At 50.3% G+C, this 23755-nt stretch overlaps 4 protein-coding genes across 6 annotated transcripts in view; 3 read left to right on the top strand and 1 right to left on the bottom strand.

Moving 5' to 3' along the window:
* LOC115250590 (mucin-2) overlaps positions 1-3324 on the top strand; it is a 6732-nt gene extending 3408 nt beyond the window's left edge. For both annotated transcript variants that reach the window (XM_029839564.1, XM_029839566.1), the window contains exon 5: positions 1-3324. This exon is cut by the window's left edge and continues 370 nt beyond it. In XM_029839564.1, the coding sequence (XP_029695424.1) occupies positions 1-1422 (1422 nt within the window). In that variant the 3' untranslated portion in view covers positions 1423-3324.
* Positions 3325-4329: 1005 nt separating this feature from the next.
* Positions 4330-8641, bottom strand: cyp17a2 (cytochrome P450, family 17, subfamily A, polypeptide 2). Of its 2 annotated transcripts, none has more exons than XM_029839512.1 (9): positions 7760-8641; positions 7420-7540; positions 7204-7342; positions 6848-7077; positions 6681-6767; positions 6302-6517; positions 6121-6229; positions 5167-5270; positions 4330-4610 (listed from the first exon to the last, which is right to left on the bottom strand). In XM_029839512.1, the coding sequence occupies exons 1-9, from the start codon at positions 8044-8046 to the stop codon at positions 4470-4472; spliced, it is 1434 nt and encodes a 477-aa protein (XP_029695372.1). In that variant the 5' UTR covers positions 8047-8641; the 3' UTR covers positions 4330-4469.
* Positions 8642-10935: 2294 nt separating this feature from the next.
* Positions 10936-13410, top strand: LOC115250832 (early growth response protein 1-like). The gene is made up of 2 exons (XM_029841045.1): positions 10936-11608; positions 11736-13410. Exons 1-2 carry the CDS (start codon positions 11482-11484, stop codon positions 12935-12937), a joined length of 1329 nt encoding a protein of 442 aa, XP_029696905.1. The 5' UTR covers positions 10936-11481; the 3' UTR covers positions 12938-13410.
* A 5678-nt stretch (positions 13411-19088) lies between these two features.
* Positions 19089-23601, top strand: LOC115250587 (ceramide-1-phosphate transfer protein-like). The gene is made up of 6 exons (XM_029839558.1): positions 19089-19228; positions 19382-19440; positions 19517-19692; positions 19778-19895; positions 19967-20163; positions 23373-23601. Exons 1-6 carry the CDS (start codon positions 19138-19140, stop codon positions 23599-23601), a joined length of 870 nt encoding a protein of 289 aa, XP_029695418.1. The 5' UTR covers positions 19089-19137.
* The last annotated feature ends 154 nt before the right edge of the window (positions 23602-23755 follow it).

The following is a 23755-nucleotide window of genomic DNA, read 5'->3' as shown; positions in this document are numbered from 1 at the left end:
AAGGACCCAGGTGTAAAAGTCACCTCGGTGTCTGGGCCATCCAGTCCAACATTTAGCAAACCAGACAGTCCCACATCCCCCCTCAACCTGGACTTACCAAGAACTTTTTACACGTGCAACTTGAACCCAGGTCAAGTCTCAGTACCACAGCCTAATTGTGGACGAGCTCTGGCACTGATAGCAGGTTCTACAGGGCGCCCACTCCCTGACTCAATACCTTCAGACCACAGTCCCCTCCCAGATCCCGCAACGCTGAATCTTAGCCAAGAGTCGGTTCCAGAGTGTAATGGGTCGGTAATGGCTTGTATCCCAACAATTACAAATGTTCCTGAAGCTCCAGAAGAGACTACTTCCTACACTGTCCAAGATTCAGATCTAAGAATCTCAAATGCTGGTCTGTGTTCAGAACCACTCGCCCAGTACCCAGACCCTGTAGGTCCTCATGCAAGTGTAGTACCGAACCCACAAACCACCCTCGATAGTGCTGGAAATGCAGCTGTTACTCCAGACCTGGCAGACATAGGGTCAGCCTTTACTTCACCTACGTCGTCTTATTACCAGAGTCCAGACCTGGGATCTGAATCGGTTCTAGTCCAAGAAGCTCCCAACCAAGGTCTAGCATCTTGCTCAAATCTATCTGCAGGTAAATTGGGTGCTTTACTGGTCCCATCTCAACCCTGTCAGATAGACACTCCAACACCAAATGTGCAGAACGGGTGTGTTTCAGGTCCAGATCGTGGATCCTTCCCTGTGGCTGATTCTGGTTTAGGCCCACTGTTGGCATCTGTCCCACTGTTTCAGTCCAGTCCAGCCATAACCATAGAGACTGAATCCTCAGTGGTTCTTTCTGCACCTGCAACCCTCTCTCCCCCCTGCCCCCCCTCCCCCCCAGTCATCACTTCTAGTTCCCTCCCCGCTACCATCTTACTCTTAGACCCCTTCAGTGTCCCCCACCAGTCCAGCAAAGGTGGATCTTCCTCTGGCCACGCCTCTTCCCTTTCTCCCTCACCTCGTGCCACCCAGTCCCCCCCCAAACAGACTCTGTTTTCCCCCTGCGTTGATGTGTTTGAACCAGAACCCCTCAGCTGGGAGGATGGAGAGGAGGAGCAGGCGGAGGTGGAGGAAAACGATGAGGATGATGAAGACGTGGGAGCCGACGAAAGCCAGTACAGACATCGGAGACTGACCGGCGACTCTGGGATCGAAGTGTGCAGATGCCAAGTGGACGATGAAGGGGAGGGAGAAGAGTGTAACAGCAGAGGAGTACATGGAGAGAGGGAGCAGAAAGAAAGTGCAAAGCCTTATCTTCATGACAGTGTGGACTGTCCAGCCAGAGGTCAAAGGACCAGAGAGGATGGACACACCTCCACCAGTCTGCCCACGTCTGAGGGGAGTGACAAAGCTGTCATCGTCACAGAGTGACGGAGGTGGGAACACCTGGGCGACGGGTGCAGGGCAACATCCAGCTGAAGCACAGCGGAGGGCGACGGGTTAGGGTTACATCTTTAGGGTGGACATCTTTGTTTCATCAGCAGCTAGAGCCAATCCACGAGGTGGAGGCTTCATCCATCCAGAGGGGTGTGTCAGAGAGACGCTCCGTGACCACACAGGACCACACACCTCCACCCTTTGAAGCAGGTCCGCGGGCGGGGAACGGGCCGACATCCCCTTGAGGACTCCCAGCGCTGCCGAGTCACTGGGGCTAAATGAGGGAACTTGAATTTGTTAACTTCCTCATCCAGACCTCCTGCCAGACCGCACCCACCTTGCAACGCAACAGATTTCCACTCATGGCGTCTGGCTCCAACCATCCGGCTAATACGCCGCTCCCGAGCATCGGACACGTTTGATGTTTGCGAGGGTGCTGCCTCGTAAACATCGAGGTGACCCTCGTGGTAGAAAGTGCTCTTCTTCTCAGCCTGTCTGATGGTCACATGGTCACTACCATCAGCTTTTCTGATCTGGCGTCGCCACTCACGTGTTGAAAACCGTTGATCCTGTCCTCGAGTCCGTGGTCTCCCAGGTCCTTCTGCTGGTCTGGGTTTTGATAATGGTCAAGTGCTGTTGTGGCTAGCTTAGCATCTGATGCAGGATCAGTACAGACTGAGATTCCATGGAATTTTGTCCACCCTTTTTCTAAAATCTCAGATTGCACAAAAGAATGTTTGATGTTCTACAACTAAAATATTTTTGATGAAAATTAAATGTGTGAATTAACCATTTATGTCACCCTCACAAGCTAATGACTTGGTCAAGATGGAAGATGTTAGGGTTAGCGTTTTCTACCCGTGTAAATGTAACAACTAATTTAATTAGCTAAACATTTAGGGTCGACGGCAGAGTGACAGCTAAGAGGAAGAGGCTGTCAACAGGCTGACGGTGAATGTGTGGTGCTTTTGTGTGAGCCTGAAGCACCACCTTCACTCAACGTGGTGGTCAGGCTCACGCACTCCTGCAGAAGCACTCTCCAGATCTTGGGGGCGGGGCTTCCACTGCCCAGATTATCACCCGTGTAACACCTGTTATTGTGAAAATAATGAAATGTTCTGTTCGTAATGTGTGTGTTTCTATCAACTGATATGCTGTTAGTATGTTCAAAGCTCCAATGGAGTGAACATTGATGCTCCTACCAAGTGCATTTGTCTTTGGTTTGATTTGGTTTCTGTGGTGAACGTTAGCCGCATTAGCGCGCGGTCGGTGTGGAAGCCTGGCAGCAGTAACTCCCTGAATGTACCACACCCACAACCAGCCTCCCCCTTGGTTGTGGCGTCTGTACTGCCGTCCAGGTCATCGTTTACCTTCTTGGACAGTGCTGCAGGTCCATGACCTCCATCAGCACCAGAAGACATCCTTCTGACAGACTGGTGCACAGACATCAGAGAGCAACGGTCACAAGCTCGAGTCCATAGTTGATGGTCTGAGCCGAGTCCACCTGAGGAAGAGGGGGAAGAGGCTCCCGGATGGAAGCCCGTCCTTGTGCTTTGTTTACCTGAACTAACAAGGTTATCCTGTGGGTCCCAGTTTACAGCGCTGTTGTTTATAGAGGGACTAAGAAAAATGTCTCCAGTGTGTCTGTCCCTTCCCAACGGGAAGCTCTCAGCTCAGCCTCGGAGGTCACTTTTACTTTATCTCCTCAGTGTGGAGGCCTCAAGCACCCCAAACAGTGTCTCAGTCCAAGGCTGCTCTCACACCAGGCCACGACACCTGTCAACACAACACCTGTCAACACCTGTCACCATGACACCTGTCACCACCTGTCACCACCTGTCACCACCTGTCACCACCTGTCAACACCTGTCAACACCTGTCAACACCTGTCAACACCTGTCAACACCTGTCACCAGGACACCTGTCACCACCTGTCACCACCTGTCACCACGACACCTGTCACCACCTGTCACCACCTGTCACCACCTGTCGCCACCTGTCACCACCTGTCACCACCTGTCACCACCTGTCACCACCTGTCACCACCTTCACCACCACCTGTCACCATCTGTCACCATCTGTCGCCACCTGTCACCACCTGTCACCACCTGTCACCACCTGTCGCCACCTGTCACCATGACACCTGTCACCACCTGTCACCATGACACCTGTCACCACCTGTCACCACCTGTCACCACCTGTCACCACCTGTCACCACCTGTCACCATCTGTCACCACCTGTCACCACCTGTCACCACCTGTCACCACCTGTCGCCACCTGTCACCACCTGTCACCACCTGTCACCACCTGTCACCACCTGTCACCACCTGAACACTGCACGCGGCTGCAGCTGCATGAAGGAATGAAAACACTGAAAGGCTCTTGAGCAAGGCAGCCTAGTGTGAGTGCACCCTTAGAGAGTCACATCCAAGTTGTCCATGTGAATTTTGGTGAATTTAATCAAAATTTGCTGTGTTTGCTCAAGTTAACTGGACAAACTGGGGTTTGAGTCAATGAAAACAAAAACAGTCCTCATTCCAATGAATTTAACACTGTTAAAAAGCTAAAGTAAATGATTACAATGAGTGTGTTGTGAGTTTCAGCCATGATTGGATAGATGTGTTCATGTCTACTGTCAAACCAGCTAAAGCATTCGTCAGTACGTTAGCTATGCTAATTATTGCTGTTCTTAACCAAGTCGGAGAGAGTGGGGATGAATGTGAGCAGCCTGTTGTGACCATACCATGAATAAAAATCTACTCAACTTAGTTTCTCTTCATGGCGTTGGGTTGTGAATTGGATAGAGGGTTAAGATTCAGGATTAATCAAAGCAAGTTACGTTACAGCCGCTTCCTGGTCAGACACTTTATGAAGAAAGGATTTAGAGAAGACCCTCCAACTTTATTAAATGATTGACACACACTTGCATTTCTTCAGCCCACCCTGGGAGTCACAACGACCTTATAAGGCACAGGTTGTAAGACCACACCCATTCGCCCCTGCAGGTCTGGCGGGGAAGCCCCATTGGGCAGCCTGAAGCTCATTCGCTGGAGCAGCGAAGACAGGAAGAGAAAGAGCTCCAGTCTGGCCAATGATTCACCAACGCAGACTCGAGGCCCCGCCCCAAACGGCAGGAAGCATGAAGGTGTGACCCGCTGACCCTGGTGGTCACGAAAGCGATCTGTAAAGAAGGCAAAACTTGAGCTGTGTCCAAAATGACTCACTGAACGCACTGACAAGCTTAAAACGCACGTTCAGACATGAAGCACCGTAGCATTGCATCCTGTACCCGTACACGTATCGGGTGATGTTTGAGCTGCTCGCGTAAAACAAAATGCATTCATAAAAATAAGAAAACAGTCCAGTTGGCAGAGAAAACTACCTTGGATAACGACGATTGAGAATCTACGCAGACAAAAATAAGACTCACTGGTTGTACTCTGCTGTGGCCTTCATACTTTACTTATTATTGATTTACATTGTGTCTTCTCCAGTGCGACTGCAGAAGAGGAAACACTGTTGACTGTGGAGCATCGGTCGAATGCTGCTTTCCACAATGCATCATGGGATATGTTGCACTCAATGTCTCCCATGATGCATTGTGGAACCGATGTGTCATGCTCTTACTGTCAAACCCAAAACGTAGTGGTGACCCTAGTTAGGGAACGGGCTGATTTCATACATAACTTTGCAAATGTTGATGTGCATCTGACATTTCCTGTGTGTTTGTTTCTTACCAGGATTAAACAAGTCAGGCTTGTCCCAGTGTGCAGAGTCGTGATGGATTGACCACATGTTGACCAAAACACGTGTCCCACGGCTAATGTGGTGACCTCCGATACTGAGAAAAGAAGAGGAGAGGAGGGGAAGACATGCAGCCATGAGCCAATTAGGGAAGACCTGACAGTTGATCATGTGTCTGGCATGCTAAATGTTAGCCACGTTAGCACTCAGAGACCACAGTCCTCTGCCAAGCAACTAATTTCCCAAAATATTGACTTACACCCGTAGTAAACTCCATCCATCCATCGACAGGTTTTCTTTTATGAACTTTGACAGTTTTCACATGACCTTGGTGGTTGTAATTCCAACTGTTTCTTAGCTAGCATAATTGCTGTAGCTACACGGAGGAACAGTAATTAGTGGTCCTCCTGTACCCTGACAGCCGAGACCAGCGATGAGGTTCTGACTTCCCAGTCAAATGTACAAACACAAGCGAGTAGCAGCAGCTCGTGTCTGGCTGGGGCCACTGCGCGTCTCTCCTTCAATATTTGAGCAGAAAAGGGGAAAATTCAGCAATTCTGAAGAAAAACATCATCCAAAACTGGATAAATCAGATGGAAATAGCTACAGTGCAAATCAGTGAATAAATAACCATTTAATTCATTTTACTTTTTTTTTCTCTTTCCACAGTGGCAGGTGAGGCACGGCCCCCCCGACTGCACGTCACTGCCTGACAGGGAGCTGGTTCCCCAGCAACGAGGCCTGATATTTGTTTTGTGTCCACAAGATGGTGCTAATCTCGCCTAGTTCATGGAAAGATTCTGGAGGATGTGGGCACGAAACAGATTTGGTTCGCTAAAGCCGAGAACGGGAGGATTATTGGTGTACGGATGACTCTTTGTCGTACCTGCTGTCAGTCATGGCGGTGTGAGGGATCAGAACTGGACTGACTGGGCGGATCCTCATACCTTCGTTGATGACACAGTCCAGATATGTCAGCCGAGCACGATCTGACACACGCACTGGTCTCTCGCTGCCCACGTGGTCGTCCAGCTCCTTCTGCACACGCTCCTGCACCTGCAGGAGGAAGGGCAGAAATGCTAACAAGAGCACGTTCATAAGCTATTGTTGGCGTGGGCGGCAGTTTACCTGTGGGTGGTGCAGAAGGTAGGCCAGGATCCACAGCAGTGTGGTCGATGTCGTCTCAACTCCAGCCCCAAAAGCTTCAGCTGCTGTCATGAGCACGTGGTCCTCCGTGATGATGTCCTCTTCCACCCTCCCGGAGCCTTTTCTTCGGCCTCGGCCCACTTGGCCCATCAGTAGGGCATCCAGGAGGTCACGGGGTTGATTGTCAGTCAGTGTGGCCTAAGGACAAATCGCACAAACTTTGGATCAGACGTGGAAAAACCTTGATCCATCCAAACAAATGGCATCCTGCAATGTTTACATGTCAAGTCAAGAAAAGCGGTAGCTGGCAGGGGTGATGTTCCTGCGCCGCCTTCTGAAGCCTGGGCAGGTGCTGAGTTACCTTGTGCTCCTCCAGCTTGTGTGTCAACAGTCTGTCTCTGACAGCGATGCACGCCTTCAGTTTACTCAGAGTCTTGTTAGGAAACACCTGGACAATAGGCAGATGATCAGAGACAGTTGGACAATTTGGTGACTGTAAAAAGAGGACTTGTGTCCAAGTTCATGTACTTTCATCCAGGGATAAATGTCCACCAGACCACCTCCAGCAATCGTCTGCACGATTCCGTCGTTGTACCGGAGGACCTCCTGTAGCTCGCTATCGCCATGACGATAGGTAGCACTAAATACCAGCATGCACACCACATTAGTGACTGCCCTGGTCACCGCGGGAGCTGGGTCGAAGCCACGCCCCTCCATGGACAACAGCTCCTCACAGAGACTGTCCACTGCAGCCAGGACTACAGAAGGAAATGTTTCCTGTTACAGCCATTCAGTAAATACTCTTCTATGTTGGGTTATATCTGGACACATGAATGATGCTGATATTCTTGTTCTACAGAGAATGGACAGATGGGACAGTTCACCCATGTCCTGCAAGCGACTTGTCCCCTCTCCAAAAAGAGTGAAGGAGTTCTGGACGAGCCGACGGTGAGACTTCCACAGTGGACAGTAATCTGAGAAGGCGATGTCTTTTCCCCCTCTGGTCAACAGGTCAGTGGTCACCTGATCAGAAACAGACCATTATCACCTCCAGTCACCTGGTCTACCTGCCCAGAATCTCCAGTTTGAGGAGGTCTCACCATTCTGGGACGCCCAGCAAAGTCCTTGCCTCTCAGCAGGAGAACCTCTCTGGCATGTTGATGGTTGTTTACCACCACAGTGAGGTGAGGACCCAGGTAGAGAGCAAAGAGAGGTCCGTAGCTGAAACCCAGAGCCATCACATGCTCAGACGAAGATCATTCTTGTGCACAAAACCCATCAGATATCTGACTGGCCTTTAATGTGCAGGAGACAGGTTTTCACTTCAGAGATGGAGCTCAAACACGTGAACAGGAACTCTTTTTAAAATGCAACATTCAACTAAGAGAACTTAGTTGTGTCAACATGAATCCAGGCGCTCTGAAGAAGCAGATTTCTCACCTGTAGCTCAGCTGGGTGAAGATGAGGTGAAGAGGACGGCCTCCTCTCAGCCAGGGCAGGCTGCCCAACACCGGGACCCAGGAAATACAGGGCACCTTCACTCTAGGTGGGCCAGCCTCAGAACCAGGTTCTGACCCTCGAACTGGTCTTCGAAATATCAGAAAGGAACCGACTGTCACCATGATAAAGAAGATTAAGAAGAGGGTTGGAGAGAAGGATGGACGGAGGGAAAGAAGGGAAGAAGGAGAGAGGAAGGTGCTGAGTGTGGAGAGAAGAGGACTATCCATTGTGGAGTGAAAATGAAGGCTGACGAGGACGACTTTTATCACACTCGGAGACCTTGGAGAGGTTAGCGGTCACAGAAGTGCGTGTGTATCTTGGTCAGTCAGCCTTGGTTTTATCGTGCTGTCGGTTGCTATGGTGACTTCAGAGAGACCTTGTGTGTGTCAGACTGTAGGTTCGGCAGATCTGAACATGTGATGTTGCATTGGAAGCTACAACAGACTACGATGGGAACAGAATTAAACCTGGAAGCATCTTTAGTTTTGTTGTTTTGAAGTTTTGTGGGTAAGTTGAAGCCATGTTGGCCTCGGACCCTGTTGACCCTGTTGCCAGCCCACCGTCACCGGTGATCCGGACAGACATCCAAACACAGGTGTAAAGAGGATGGAACCAGGAGAAATAGGGCCGCATCACTTTAGCTTTCCTACCCGCTCGTGTATTGGCATCATTCTTTAAACGGGTGTTCAACGGTTACCAAGTCCCATCCTGACTATGAGAATCATGTCACTCCAAACGAAGCTCTCTGCTCTGCTCATCAGGCCGACGTAGATGTTCAAGCACTGAGCAGCTTTAGGCCAACATCAAAGGTGCCGTCCAAATGAACACCTTCCTTCAAGAGAACAACATCTGGAGGAGTTTCAGTCAGACTCTTGCTAAAATCCCCAGATGATGAGGAGAAGCTGTCTGCTTGCGCCCCCCCCCCCCCCTCAGCTCTGCCTCCCACCACATCAACCAGGAGAAACAATGGCCTTGAAAATTTGGTTGGTCTAAATGTGATAATTTGACAATGAAACGTGTCGGGAACATTAAAATACTACGAATCATTGAGGGCAGGTTACAGCAGAACTAAGTGTTTCGTTTTCAGTTCCTTAAGATTCTGAAGTTGATCGATTATGATCGAAAGAGGGAAATGTTGAGAGGAGAACTTTGAAGAAGCGTCAGAGAGTCTTGAACAGAGAAGATGGGGGAGGGCAGAGAGGAAGGAGAGATCTTCTCTGAATATGGAGCCATGCTACATTTATGGTCCTGCCAACATCCATCTAGGAACACACAGCCTGGAGCTGCTGTGGAGCTACTTCCATTATTGTTGATTGTTATTTGCACCATGTTTTAAATGTTATTTTCTCTTTTATGGTGAAGCCCTGAATGAGAGATGCTAGATGAACTTTATTATTGTGTTGTGATTAATATTGTTGTTATTTATGTGATGTGTGTTTTGCTGAGACACGCCTCCAGACCCTGACCTTGGCCCAGTTCCAACCAGAAACCTCAAACACACCAAATGTCCTCAGTTTGTGAGTGAATTGTATATTTTGGTATTCAACCAGTCACATTCACCAATTCTCTTCCTCAAACACACACTCTCTTCGTCCTGGCCAGAAGAGTTGTGAAGCAGGACACACACATGTGAGTTGCACCTCGGCCACAGACAGGCCCCAGAGAACCCCTAACCCCAACCCTCAGAGTACCCCTAACCCTAACCCCAACCCTCATTGTACCCCTAACCCTAACCCTAACCCCCAGAGTACCCCTAACCCTCAGAGTACCCCTGACCCCAACCCTCATAGTACCCCTAACCCTAACCCTCAGAGTACCCCTAACCCAACCCTCATAGTACCCCTAACCCCCAGAGTACCCCTAACCCTAACCCCCAGAGTACCCCTAATCCTCATAGTACCCCTGACCCCAACCCTCATAGTACCCCTGACCCCAACCCTCATAGTACCCCTAACCCTAACCCCTAACCCTCAGAGTACCCCTAACCCCAACCCGCATAGTACCCCTAACCCCCAGAGTACCCTAACCCTAACCCCCAGAGTACCCCTAATCCTCATAGTACCCCTTGACCCCAACCCTCATAGACCCCTGACCCGCAACCTTCCATTATACCCCTAACCCTAACCCTAACCCTCAGAGTACCCCTAACCCCAACCCTCATAGTACCCCTACCCCAACCCTCATAGTACCCCTAACCCTAACCCCCTAACCCTCAGAGTACCCCTAACCCCAACCCTCATAGTACCCCTAACCCCCAGAGTACCCCTAACCCTAACCCCCAGAGTACCCCTAATCCTCATAGTACCCCTGACCCCAACCTCATAGTACCCCTGACCCCAACCCTCATAGTACCCCTTAACCCCAGAGTACCCCTAACCCCTAACCCCCAGAGTACCCTAATCCTCATAGTACCCCCTGACCCCAACCCCTCATAGTACCCTGACCCCAACCCTCATAGTACCCCTAACCCTAACCCCTAACCTCAGCGTACCCTAACCCCAACCCTCATAGTACCCCTACCCCAACCCTCATAGTACCCTAACCCTAACCCTCAGAGTACCCTAACCCCAACCCTCATAGTACCCTAACCCCCAGAGTACCCCTAACCCTAACCCCCAGAGTACCCCTAATCCTCATAGTACCCCTGACCCCAACCCTCATAGTACCCCTGACCCCAACCCTCATAGTACCCCTAACCCCCAGAGTACCCCTAACCCTAACCCCCAGAGTACCCCTAATCCTCATAGTACCCCTGACCCCAACCCTCATAGTACCCCTGACCCCAACCCTCATAGTACCCCTAACCCCAACCCTCATAGTACCCCTAACCCTAACCCCCAACCCTCATAGTACCCCTAACCCTAACCCCTAACCCTCAGAGTACCCCTAACCCTAAACCCTAACCCTCAGAGTACCCCTAACCCCAACCCTCATAGTACCCCTACCCCAACCCTCATAGTACCCCTAACCCTAACCCCTAACCCTCATAGTACCCCTAACCCTAACCCCTAACCCTCAGAGTACCCCTAACCCTAACCCTCAGAGTACCCCTAACCCTAACCCCTAACCCTCAGAGTACCCCTAACCCCAACTCTAACCCTGTAGTCCTGTAGAGAAGCTGAGTAAACACCCTCAGTTACTGCTGATGATTCAACTTCATCACAAAAACTGCCGCTTCTATTTCTGACTCCCACTTATATAATGGCTGCTGTTTCCACGGCAACAGTGGGCCAGTGCACCTGTTCATCATGATGTCCTGCAGGTTGGTCAGGTAATGACGATGGTAACAATGGAAGGGAAGAATCCTGTGTCCTTCCTTCCTTGATGTGGAGCCGCCCCCCGCCCCCCCTCCTATAATTTGTCCCTGCCGCAGTGAAGGAAACCCCGACTCTCCTGTACCGGTGACGTCACGCGCTCATCTGTCCTTATATGGAGCGGGGATACCCGCCGTCACGGCCGGATGCAGCCCATGTTTGGTCAGCTACGAAGCTCGCGGCGGGGGGAACCCCTCGCCCCGGACGGGACCAATGAGGATGAGCCGAGAGTTGCCTAGGAGACGGAGCGTATAAAAGAGGGATGCAGCTGAGGAAGTCCAGCATCCTGATCATCACCGACAACCGCGGAAGGATTATTCAAGCGCGAGGACCCGCCGACCGAACGCAATGCTCCTCGAACGCGAAGACAGCTTCATGTCAGAGTTTGAGGACGCGTGCAGCGCCTGGGTGGACAGTGTCGGCTCGAGCCGCAGCGACGGGACTGAATCTGACGTGGGGTCGCCCTTCTGCCAAGGTGAGTTGTCAATGAGTGTCGTGGTCACTGGAAATGCGCGATGCTGCGCCTGTGTGTTGAGTCCGGACGCTGCTCCGAGGAGACATTGTACAATAATAACCCCCCCCCATCTCCTCCTCCTCCTCAGTCTTCTCCCCCGGAACCGAAGCCTCGGACTCAGATTTCTTCTCCGACTTCAGCGAGTGCTCCTCGGACACTCTCTCCCCGTCTCTCGGCTACACCAGCAACTTCTTCACCGAGCCCGAGACGACATCGGCGGCCGTGGGACTGAGCAGCACCGCGGACGCGATCCTCAATATGATCACGGAGATCGTCGGGATCTGCACCGAAATGGAGCAGCACGCAGACGAGGGTTCTGTCCGCAGCTCCACGCCCCCCTCCAGGGCTCCCTCCACATCTCCCCCGGTTATCACTCCCTCTCAGAACTTTGACAGCATGCCCCCCATGCCCGCAGCACCCCAGTCACCCCCCGCCATCGTCCCGCCTGCAGTGGTGGTCAAAAGCGAGTTTGTGAGCCCCAGCTGCAGCGGCGGGTGTGGACAGACCGCGGTATCCGGGGACGACGCAGTGTATTCGGCTGGAGCAGAGCCGCTCCTCACGCTGCCCGCGCCGGAGCAACAGGTGGACGTTTCTGACTTCCTTGAGGCTCTGATCAACAGCGACGCGGCAAAGGGCGAGCCGAAGGCCGCCCCTGAGCTAAAGCAGGAGCCGCTGGGGCCGCTGGGGCCCCTGGGGCCCCTGGGGCCGCTGGGGCCGCTGGGGCTGGACAGCTGGCTGAAGACTTTTGTGCCGCTAACCGGAGGGGATTCCAACTACGTCATCAGCAGATCTGCAGTCAAGACGGAGTCCGTGCAGAGCTGCCCCCTCCCCACCGTGGAGTCGCATCTCATCTCCTCCTTTCTGCAAAGCGCGTTCCCGATAGTGAACTTCAACAGAAATCTGCACGCGCCCGCAGCCACGAGAGCGCAACGCGGGGGCAGGAGAATTCCCGCCAGGAGCGCGCCGAAGGCGAAGCTGTTCCCGTGCTCCGTGCAGGGCTGTGAACGCCGCTTCTCGCGCTCTGACGAGTTGAATCGTCACGTGCGCATTCACACAGGACAGAAGCCCTTTCAGTGCGCCATCTGCGCGCGCAGCTTCAGCCGCAGCGACCACCTGACCACGCACACGCGCACACACACTGGGGAAAAGCCCTTCTCGTGTGACGTGTGCGGCAAGCGTTTTGCGCGCAGCGACGAGAGGAAAAGACACGGGCGCGTGCACGTCAAGCAGCAGCTTCGCGCCCAGATGATGGCCGCGTACTCCCTGGCCCTGAACGCGCCCGGAGTGTGAGCAGAGGGGGCGGGGCCGGATTTTAACCTTCAACTGAGAGAAGTCTCCGTGTGACGTCACACGAGGGGCAGTTTTTATTGGCCGAGAGATTTTAGCTTCGGTCCTGGCGCATGCGCATGCGCCTCTGCGGCAGCGCTGAGGGGCCAGCGATGGAGGCCTTGAGTCCAGATTCCGGAGCAGCAGGCTCCCCTGCCGCTCCGCCTGATCCTGGTCGGACCGCTCCGCCTTTGGGTTAGGGGAGCAGCCAACGTGTAAAATACAGTCTGGGACTTTTGTGCATGAGGACGTGAACGTGACGTGGAGCGTGTTTGGATATTTGACGTTTGTATCACATCTCTATTTTTCTATGGTGCTTCTACCTCTGTGGCCGTGGTGCAACTTTCTATCAGCTCTTCTGTGTTTCACATCCACGTGTGAGCGCACGTGGATGTGACGTCAGTGTTCTGCATGGATGACGTGAATAAACATGCAAACAAGACCAGCGGTGCCTTCGTCCTCTTCATCCTCTTCGTCACAAATTCTGTGATGTCACAAAATCAAGAAGAAAAACAGTTTCAATCAGCAGCAGAAACAAGAATCAACAAAAACCCAGTTTAAGTTCATTTATCTGAAACAGTCGTTTCTGCTTCAGTGTCACAGATGTGGTTTCATATCTCTACAGTCAGACTCAGATGATGCAAACACCTGTTGGTTAGGGTTAGTTAGACTTAGTTAGGGTTAGTTAGGATTAGTTAGACTTAGTTAGGGTTAGGGTTAGCTCATTTACCTCCATGTGACTCAAAAGATTTACTCCCTATAAAAATCATTCCATCATGGAAGAGGGAGGGGCTGCATCCAGCTAACATGGGAAAAGCCTTCACAGCAGAAAACAGTCAGATAACAGTAGAAAACAGTCAGATAACAGTAGAAAACAGTCAGATAACACACCAACAGTTTAAAACAGTCAGATAACACACCAACAGTAGAAAACAGTCAGATAACACACCAACAGTAGAAAACAGTCAGATAACAGTAGAAAACAGTCAGATAACATACCAACAGTTTAAAACAGTCAGATAACACACCAACAGTAGAAAACAGTCAGATAACATACCAACAGTAGAAAACAGTCAGATAACACACCAACAGTATAAAACAGTCAGATAACAGTAGAAAACAGTCAGATAACATACCAACAGTAGAAAACAGTCAGATAACACACCAACAGTAGAAAACAGTCAGATAACACACCAACAGTAGAAAACTGTCAGATAACAGTAGAAAACAGTCAGATAACACACCAACAGTAGAAAACAGTCAGATAACACACCAACAGTTTAAAACAGTCAGATAACACACCAACAGTAGAAAACAGTCAGATAACAGTAGAAAACAGTCAGATAACACACCAACAGTAGAAAACAGTCAGATAACAGTAGAAAACAGTCAGATAACATAACACACCAACAGTAGAAAACTGTCAGATAACAGTAGAAAACAGTCAGATAACAGTAGAAAACAGTCAGATAACACACCAACAGTAGAAAACAGTCAGATAACACACCAACAGTAGAAAACAGTCAGATAACAGTAGAAAACAGTCAGATAACATACCAACAGTTTAAAACAGTCAGATAACACACCACCAGTAGAAAACAGTCAGATAACAGTAGAAAACAGTCAGATAACAGTAGAAAACAGTCAGATAACATACCAACAGTAGAAAACAGCCAGATAACACACCAACAGTAGAAAACAGTCAGATAACACACCAACAGTAGAAAACTGTCAGATAACAGTAGAAAACAGTCAGATAACACACCAACAGTAGAAAACAGTCAGATAACACACCAACAGTTTAAAACAGTCAGATAACACACCAACAGTAGAAAACAGTGAGATAACAGTAGAAAACAGTCAGATAACACACCAACAGTAGAAAACAGTCAGAAAACAGTCAGATAACACACCAACAGTAGAAAACTCTCAGATAACAGTAGAAAACAGTCAGATAAACCACAGTAGAAAACAGTCAGATAACACACCAACAGTAGAAAACAGTCAGATAACAGTAGAAAACAGTCAGATAACATACCAACAGTTTAAAACAGTCAGATAACACACCACCAGTAGAAAACAGTCAGATAACAGTAGAAAACAGTCAGATAACAGTAGAAAACAGTCAGATAACATACCAACAGTTTAAAACAGTCAGATAACACACCAACAGTAGAAAACAGTCAGATAACAGTAGAAAACAGTCAGATAACATACCAACAGTAGAAAACAGCCAGATAACACAACAACAGTAGAAAACAGTCAGATAACACACCAACAGAAGAAAACAGTCAGATAACACAACAACAGTAGAAAACAGTCAGATAACACACCAACAGAAGAAAACAGTCAGATAACACACCAACAGAAGAAAACAGTCAGATAAAAGTAGAAAACAGTCAGATAACACACCAACAGTTTAAAACAGTCAGATAACACACCAACAGTAGAAAACAGTCAGATAACACACCAACAGTAGAAAACAGCCAGATAACACATCAACAGTAGAAAACAGTCAGATAACACACCAACAGTTTAAAACAGTCAGATAACACACCAACAGTAGAAAACAGTCAGATAACACACCAACAGTAGAAAACAGTCAGATAACACACCAACACACAACTAATCTGTCCCTGAGAGGTTCAGGACCAAACACCATGACCTCAGTTTTTCCTGAGTTAAGGAGGAGGAAATTTGAAGACATCCAGGACTTTATGTCTTTAAGACAGGTCTGGAGCTTCACTAACTTCTCTGTCTCCTCGGGTTTCATGGATAAATAGAGCTGAGTGTCATCAGCATAACAATGAAAATTTATCCCATGCTGCCGAATAATGTTCCCTAAGGGAAGCATGTCCAAGGTGAAGAGGATTGGTCCAAGTACAGAACCTTGAGGAACTCCATGGCTAACCCTACTGTATGAGGAGGGAACACCATGGACATGGGCAAACTGGTATCTATCAGATAAGTATGATCTAAACCAGTCTAGTGCTGTCCCTTTAATCCCAATCACATGTTCCAGTCTCTGTAACAGGATGCTGTGATCAACTGGATCAAAAGCAGCACTGAGGTCCAGCAGAACCAGCATAGAGACCAGTCCATGATCGGAAGCTATGAGAAGGTCATTAGTGACTTTAAGAAGTGCTGTTTCTGTGCTGTGATGAGCTCTAAAGCCTGACTGAAACATCTCAAACAGGCTGTTCCTCTGCAGGTGCTCCAGGAACTGAGTCACCACCACCTTCTCTAGAACTTTAGAGATCAAAGGAAGGTTGGATATCGGCCTATAATTTGCTAAGACATCAGGATCCAGTGATGGTTTTTTAAGCAACGGCTTAATCACTGCCACCTTGTAGGACCAGGGTACATAACCTGACACTAAAGAACCATTGATCTGGTCCAGGATAGAACTGCCTATCAATGGTAGAACATCCTTCAACAGGTGTGTTGGGATAGGATCTAAAGGACACGCGGTGGTCTTGGATTTCTGAATTAGCGATGACGCCTCAGAAAAATATATAGGGCTGAAGGAGTTTAAGGGCTCGTTGGAGACCCTGTATGTTCCTACAGTCAGCACATCTGGTGATGGTCCAGTTGTTGGGATGGCCTGGTTAGCTTTCTCTCTGATAGCTAGAACTTTATCAGTGAAGAAGCTCATGAAGTCTTCACCACTCAGGGAGGAAGGGATACGTGGATCTAATTGGGCTCATTCACCGGAGTAAACTCCAATATCCAGGCACTGAGCTGGGGAGCAACCAGAATTGCCACCCCTGCCCGTCGCCTCTCACCATCGGCTCCTCCAGAGTGGTAGAGAGTCCAACCCCTCTCGAGAAGACTGGTTCCAGAGCCCTTGCTATGCGTCGAGGTGAGGCCGACTATATCTAGTCGGAACTTCTCAATATCACGCACCAGCTCAGGCTCCTTTCCCACCAGAGAGGTGACATTCCATGTCCCTAGAGCCAGTTTCTGCAGCCGGGGATCAAACCAAGGTCCCTGCCTTCGGCCGCTACCCAGCACACAATGCACCCACCCCCCCTGGCCCCTCCTGCAGGTGGTGAGCCCACGGGAAGGGGGTCCCATGTAGCCTCTTCGGGCTGTGCCCGGCCGGACTCCATGGGCAGAGGTCCGGACACCAGGCGCTCGCCAATGTGCCCCGTCCCCAGGCCAGGAGGGGGCCTCGGTGACCCGCATCCGGGCAAGGGAAACTTGGAACCAATATTGCTACTCATCATTAGGGGGTCCTGGGCTACACTTTTTCTGGTCCCTCACCTAGGACCTGTTTGCCATGGGTGGTTATTATAGACAGTGAACACATCACCAGCTCCAGACCGTCCGACTGTTATTATAGACGGTGAACGCATCACCAGCTCCAGACCGTCCGACTGTTATTATAGACGGTGAACGCATCAACAGCTCCAGACCGTCCGACTGTTATTATAGACGGTGAACGCATCACCAGCTCCAGACCGTCCGACTGTTATTATAGACGGTGAACGCATCACCAGCTCCAGACCGTCCGACTGTTATTATAGACGGTGAACGCATCACCAGCTCCAGACCGTCCGACTGTTATTATAGACGGTGAACGCATCACCAGCTCCAGACCGTCCGACTGTTATTATAGACGGTGAACGCATCACCAGCTCCAGACCGTCCGACTGTTATTATAGACGGTGAACGCATCAACAGCTCCAGACCGTCCGACTGTTATTATAGACGGTGAACGCATCACCAGCTCCAGACCGTCCGACTGTTATTATAGACGGTGAACGCATCACCAGCTCCAGACCGTCCGACTGTTATTATAGACGGTGAACGCATCAACAGCTCCAGACCGTCCGACTGTTATTATAGACGGTGAACGCATCACCAGCTCCAGACCGTCCGACTGTTATTATAGACGGTGAACGCATCAACAGCTCCAGACCGTCCGACTGTTATTATAGACGGTGAACGCATCAACAGCTCCAGACCGTCCGACTGTTATTATAGACGGTGAACGCATCACCAGCTCCAGACCGTCCGACTGTTATTATAGACGGTGAACGCATCAACAGCTCCAGACCGTCCGACTGTTATTATAGACGGTGAACGCATCAACAGCTCAAGACCGTCCGACTGTTATTATAGACGGTGAACGCATCACCAGCTCCAGACCGTCCGACTGTTATTATAGACGGTGAACGCATCACCAGCTCCAGACCGTCCGACTGTTATTATAGACGGTGAACGCATCACCAGCTCCAGACCGTCCGACTGTTATTATAGACGGTGAACGCATCACCAGCTCCAGACCGTCCGACTGTTATTATAGACGGTGAACGCATCAACAGCTCCAGACCGTCCGACTGTTATTATAGACGGTGAACGCATCAACAGCTCCAGACCGTCCGACTGTTATTATGTACGGTGAACGCATCACCAGCTCCAGACCGTCCGACTGTTATTATGTACGGTGAACGCATCACCAGCTCCAGACCGTCCGACTGTTATTATAGACGGTGAACGCATCACCAGCTCCAGACCGTCCGACTGTTATTATGTACGGTGAACGCATCACCAGCTCCAGACTGTCCGACTGTTATTATAGACGGTGAACGCATCACCAGCTCCAGACCGTCCGACTGTTATTATGTACGGTGAACGCATCACCCACAGGAGGTCATCCTAGTGTTATTACAGACAGTGAACTCATCACCAACTCCAGACCGTCCTATTGTTGCTACAGACAGTGAACTCACCGCTGTCCCAACACTATCCTACTGACAACGTAGACATTGAACTTAACACTGACTCCAGACTGTTCTACTGTTCGTACAGACGTGAACTCACCACCAACACTGGCCTGTCCCAACATTAATGCAGCCATTGAACTCACCTTGTGGCTAATGTTTGATGAAGTACAATGAAAAGGGACGAAGGTCGAGTACAAATGTCCTTTCCTGGTATGTGATCATAATCAGTGGGTGTGAGCAATGACCTTTAACCCCAGAAAGAATAGAAAAAGATTTCAGCTGAGGCAAAGGAAGTTCTCCCTTTTTTCGATGTCCTTCTTCATTTCTGACTCACTGATGAACCAGATTTTTGCACTTGCACCGTTGGCCTCACGAGGGTACCTAAGGTGATGTGAGTGTGTCGTGGGTTAGGTTTGCTGTGTTGTTGTTACCATGGTCTTCCTCAGAAAGAGAAGATTTCATGCATTCCTGCTGCTGGCAGCCATGTTGGCTCTGCTCTTCTTCATCAGCAATTCACGGCTACGTAAGTTTCCTCAGACTCTGACTTGCTCAATCAGGTGCTTATTGTGTATTTAGACATCTTAATTTCCTTTTTTAACAAAAATTGAGCTCATTTTCAGTTCAAGTGTTTAAAAATGGCAAGTGCTCTACCCTAAATGAGGATTTTTGCTGACAGCTCAGGCAGGTGATGGAGACTGTGGCGCTGCCTGGCAACCATGTTTTCGCTCTCGCATGGTACCAACAAGCTAGTCATGTCTGTGGTAAGCAACTGACACAAAACCTAAAACAGGCCAGTTTTCTTTTGTTTCAGCAGAATCCACTGGCTCCTCCAGACTGGGTGGAGTCAGATGAAGCTTGGCAGCCGAACGAGTGTCCTGGCCAATCGTTTCAGGCCTGGCTTCTGCTGGAGAATTTAAAGCTGAGTATGGAAGACAGCAATGACATCCTGCTGGAACCATACCTACAGAGCTGGGATCAGCTGCTGAAGTATGAACTCAGTGATGCAAAACTCAGGAGCTGCTAACTGAAAATGCTAACACTTTTGAGTGACTGAGGGATTTTTCTTCTCCAGCTTCATGGACTCTCTGGGCTCAGTGGTCAGTTTTTTCTCTCAGAAAGTGAAGGAAAAGGTCACTCTTCTCCGTGAGCAGTCAATCAGACACAGCACCGGGGCTGAGGGGAGACGTGAGGTGAGGCTGAAGGCTATTTCAGAAACACAGACTGTCAAGTCTCCTCTGCTGCTAATGTTCTCCTCCTCAAGGCGTATCGTACTGTTCGATCCATGGTGGAAACAGAGTTAAAAGAGGAAGTGGTTAACTTCTCCCATCGAACAAATTCAGGCTGCAGGACGCTACTGAGGCTTCATCGGTCTCTGCTGTGGCTCAAACTGCTGCTGGAGGGTTTGGCTGAAGGTCCGGACATTCATGGACATCAGAGAACACCTGGAGAGCTGAGCAGGTAAACCGCTTGGTGCATTTAGGGCCCAATCGCAGCATCAGGCAACAGAAGAGGGATGTTTCTGGATCATCTAAATGTAGCTTGTTAATCTTAACGGCCGAACATATCTGGAGTCAGGAAATGGAACAAGACAGTGGCGATAAGGTCAGAAAATAGCACGAAGAGAGCCCTTAGCTAACAGCAGCGGCGGTCCAAGCACGGGCCAGAGCAGTCTGGGTCCTCACTCTCTTAAAGACAGAAAGAATCACTCTTAACCCATTTATATTGACTGGCTTTATGGTTGTTATTGTCAAAACCCAGTAAGCACAAACCCAGGATGTCAGCAGCTTTCAGTGGATGAGCAGTCAAAGGCCAGCAGCATCTTCCTGATGACTCTCAGGAACTGAGATGGTGTCTGTCCAGGAGAGATCTTTGGAGATCATGGGGGGCATGGGGGGGCTCAGTTCTGTTCCTCCTGAAGTCCACAATGAGCTCCTTTGTTTTGGTGGTGTTTAATGCCAAGTTTTTGTCTGTGACCCGTATTCACAGAGTCCAGAGACTTAAGTTGCTTTTCTTGACATCATTCCAAGAAAGATCTTAGGATTCCTCCAATCTTAAGGTTTTCTTTGAATTTTCCCTTAGAATGATAAAAGATATTCAGGAAGCATCTTTGGTCTTAAGATGCTGCTGAAGGAGGAAACTGTTGAGAGGAGAGCCCTGAAGTGCTCTGCTGTTGCTCCAGGAAGCTCATCAGCTCTCCTCTGTGGATCTGTTCACCCAGAGGTCGAGTGTGGGGGTAGACCGTCTGTGCTGTGCTGGGGAACCACTCTGTCCAAGCACTTCATGATTACAGGTGTGAGGTCAACAGCGCCATCGTCAGCGAGGCTGGTTGTTGGGGACTATTTGGTCCTGAGAAGATTGTGGCAGCTTTCAGGCATGTGGCAGTTTCTGCTTCAGCCAGGGAGACTTTAAAACCCCTGCAGAAGATAGGAACCCCTGCAGAAGATAGGAACCCCTGCAGAAGATAGGAGCCCCTGCAGAAGATAGGAACCCCTGCAGAAGATAGGACCCCTGCAGAAGATAGGAACCCCTGCAGAAGATAGGACCCCTGCAGAAGATAGGAACCCCTGCAGAAGATAGGACCCCTGCAGAAGATAGGAACCCCTGCAGAAGATAGGAACCCCTGCAGAAGATAGGAACAGCTGCAGAAGATAGGAGCCCCTGCAGAAGATAGGAACAGCTGCAGAAGATAGGAACCCCTGCAGAAGATAGGAGCCCCTGCAGAAGATAGGAGCCCCTGCAGAAGATAGGAACCCCTGCAGAAGATAGGAGCCCCTGCAGAAGATAGGAACCCCTGCAGAAGATAGGAGCCCCTGCAGAAGATAGGAGCCCCTGCAGAAGATAGGAACCCCTGCAGAAGATAGGAGCCCCTGCAGAAGATAGGAACCCCTGCAGAAGATAGGAACCCCTGCAGAAGATAGGAGCCCCTGCAGAAGATAGGAACCCCTGCAGAAGATAGGACCCCCTGCAGAAGATAGGACCCCTGCAGAAGATAGGAACCCCTGCAGAAGATAGGACCCCTGCAGAAGATAGGAACCCTGCAGAAGATAGGACCCCTGCAGAAGATAGGAACCCCTGCAGAAGATAGGAACCCCTGCAGAAGATAGGAACAGCTGCAGAAGATAGGAAGCCCTGCAGAAGATAGGAACAGCTGCAGAAGATAGGAACCCCTGCAGAAGATAGGAGCCCCTGCAGAAGATAGGAGCCCCTGCAGAAGATAGGAACCCCTGCAGAAGATAGGAGCCCCTGCAGAAGATAGGAACCCCTGCAGAAGATAGGAGCCCCTGCAGAAGATAGGAGCCCCTGCAGAAGATAGGAGCCCCTGCAGAAGATAGGAACCCCTGCAGAAGATAGGAGCCCCTGCAGAAGATAGGAACCCCTGCAGAAGATAGGAGCCCCTGCAGAAGATAGGAACCCCTGCAGAAGATAGGAACCCCTGCAGAAGATAGGAGCCCCTGCAGAAGATAGGAGCCCCTGCAGAAGATAGGAGCCCCTGCAGAAGATAGGAACCCCTGCAGAAGATAGGAACCCCTGCAGAAGATAGGAGCCCCTGCAGGCCCCTGCAGAAGATAGGAACCCCTGCAGAAGATAGGACCCCTGCAGAAGATAGGAACCCCTGCAGAAGATAGGAACCCCTGCAGAAGATAGGAGCCCCTGCAGAAGATAGGAACCCCTGCAGAAGATAGGAGCCCCTGCAGAAGATAGGAACCCCTGCAGAAGATAGGAGCCCCTGCAGAAGATAGGAACCCCTGCAGAAGATAGGAACCCCTGCAGAAGATAGGAACCCCTGCAGAAGATAGGAACAGCTGCAGAAGATAGGAGCCCCTGCAGAAGATAGGAACCCCTGCAGAAGATAGGAGCCCCTGCAGAAGATAGGAGCCCCTGCAGAAGATAGGAGCCCCTGCAGAAGATAGGAACCCCTGCAGAAGATAGGAACCCCTGCAGAAGATAGGAGCCCCTGCAGAAGATAGGAACCCCTGCAGAAGATAGGAACCCCTGCAGAAGATAGGAACCCCTGCAGAAGATAGGAGCCCCTGCAGAAGATAGGAACAGCTGCAGAAGATAGGAGCCCCTGCAGAAGATAGGAACAGCTGCAGAAGATAGGAGCCCCTGCAGAAGATAAGAGCCCCTGCAGAAGATAGGAACAGCTGCAGAAGATAGGAGCCCCTGCAGAAGATAGGAGCCCCTGCAGAAGATAGGAGCCCCTGCAGAAGATAGGAGCCCCTGCAGAAGATAGGAGCCCCTGCAGAAGATAGGAACAGCTGCAGAAGATAGGAACCCCTGCAGAAGATAGGAACAGCTGCAGAAGATAGGAGCCCCTGCAGAAGATAGGAACCCCTGCAGAAGATAGGAACCCCTGCAGAAGATAGGAACAGCTGCAGAAGATAGGAGCCCCTGCAGAAGATAGGAACAGCTGCAGAAGATAGGAGCCCCTGCAGAAGATAAGAGCCCCTGCAGAAGATAGGAACAGCTGCAGAAGATAGGAGCCCCTGCAGAAGATAGGAACAGCTGCACAGGATGAAGTGATCTTAGTGTTTTGATTCTTATCGTACTCATCAGTGTTGGAGTCATGTGACCGTCCTCCTGGTCTTCATGATCAGTGCCAGGAGATGAAACCATTAATCACATGTTGGAAAATAACCCAGCGACTTTGCATGTTCATGTGCCAGGGATGCCTACAGAGTGGCGTTGGCCCCCCACCACCCCTGGTTCCTCCGCCAGGCTGCAGAGATGGTGTTCTTTGCTCTCCCGGACCGACAGTACTTCCTGAAATTGGTGTGCGTGCAGAGCCAGAACGAGGCGACCCCGATCCTACGGACCATCATCCGCGCGTTGACACTGGTGCACAAACAGACTCAGCAAATCCTGGCAGAAAATGACATGTTGGAGCTGCCGTGACCACGTTGGGGAGGAGAGGACAGACCACTCCAGAACCAGGTCCTGTGTGAACCAGGTCCTGTGTGAACCAGGTCCTGTGTGAACCAGGTCCTGTGAACGAAGGGGTCGAGGACCAGGGTCTTTTCGTCCTGAGGAGAAGCTCCAGGTGCGTCTT

Source organism: Takifugu rubripes, chromosome 8 (genome assembly GCF_901000725.2).
Source record: "Takifugu rubripes chromosome 8, fTakRub1.2, whole genome shotgun sequence".
NCBI classification, from domain to species: domain Eukaryota; kingdom Metazoa; phylum Chordata; class Actinopteri; order Tetraodontiformes; family Tetraodontidae; genus Takifugu; species Takifugu rubripes.
Note: the sequence above shows the minus strand (reverse complement) of the source record. Positions and strands in the feature narration are given on the sequence as shown.

Coding starts and splice junctions, on each gene's coding strand:
- cyp17a2 (XM_029839512.1), bottom strand. CDS start 8,046: ATGGATAGTCCTCTTCTCTCCACACTCAGCACCTTCCTCTCTCCTTCT. Junction 7,078..7,203: donor AAGTCGCTTGCAGGACATGG/GTGAACTGTCCC, acceptor TTCCTTCTGTAG/TCCTGGCTGCAGTGGACAGT. Junction 4,611..5,166: donor GCCTGACTTGTTTAATCCTG/GTAAGAAACAAA, acceptor CCTTCTTTACAG/ATCGCTTTCGTGACCACCAG.
- LOC115250832 (XM_029841045.1), top strand. CDS start 11,482: ATGCTCCTCGAACGCGAAGACAGCTTCATGTCAGAGTTTGAGGACGCG. Junction 11,609..11,735: donor GGGGTCGCCCTTCTGCCAAG/GTGAGTTGTCAA, acceptor CCTCCTCCTCAG/TCTTCTCCCCCGGAACCGAA.
- LOC115250587 (XM_029839558.1), top strand. CDS start 19,138: ATGGTCTTCCTCAGAAAGAGAAGATTTCATGCATTCCTGCTGCTGGCA. Junction 19,229..19,381: donor CATCAGCAATTCACGGCTAC/GTAAGTTTCCTC, acceptor TTTTGCTGACAG/CTCAGGCAGGTGATGGAGAC. Junction 20,164..23,372: donor ACACCTGGAGAGCTGAGCAG/GTAAACCGCTTG, acceptor TTCATGTGCCAG/GGATGCCTACAGAGTGGCGT.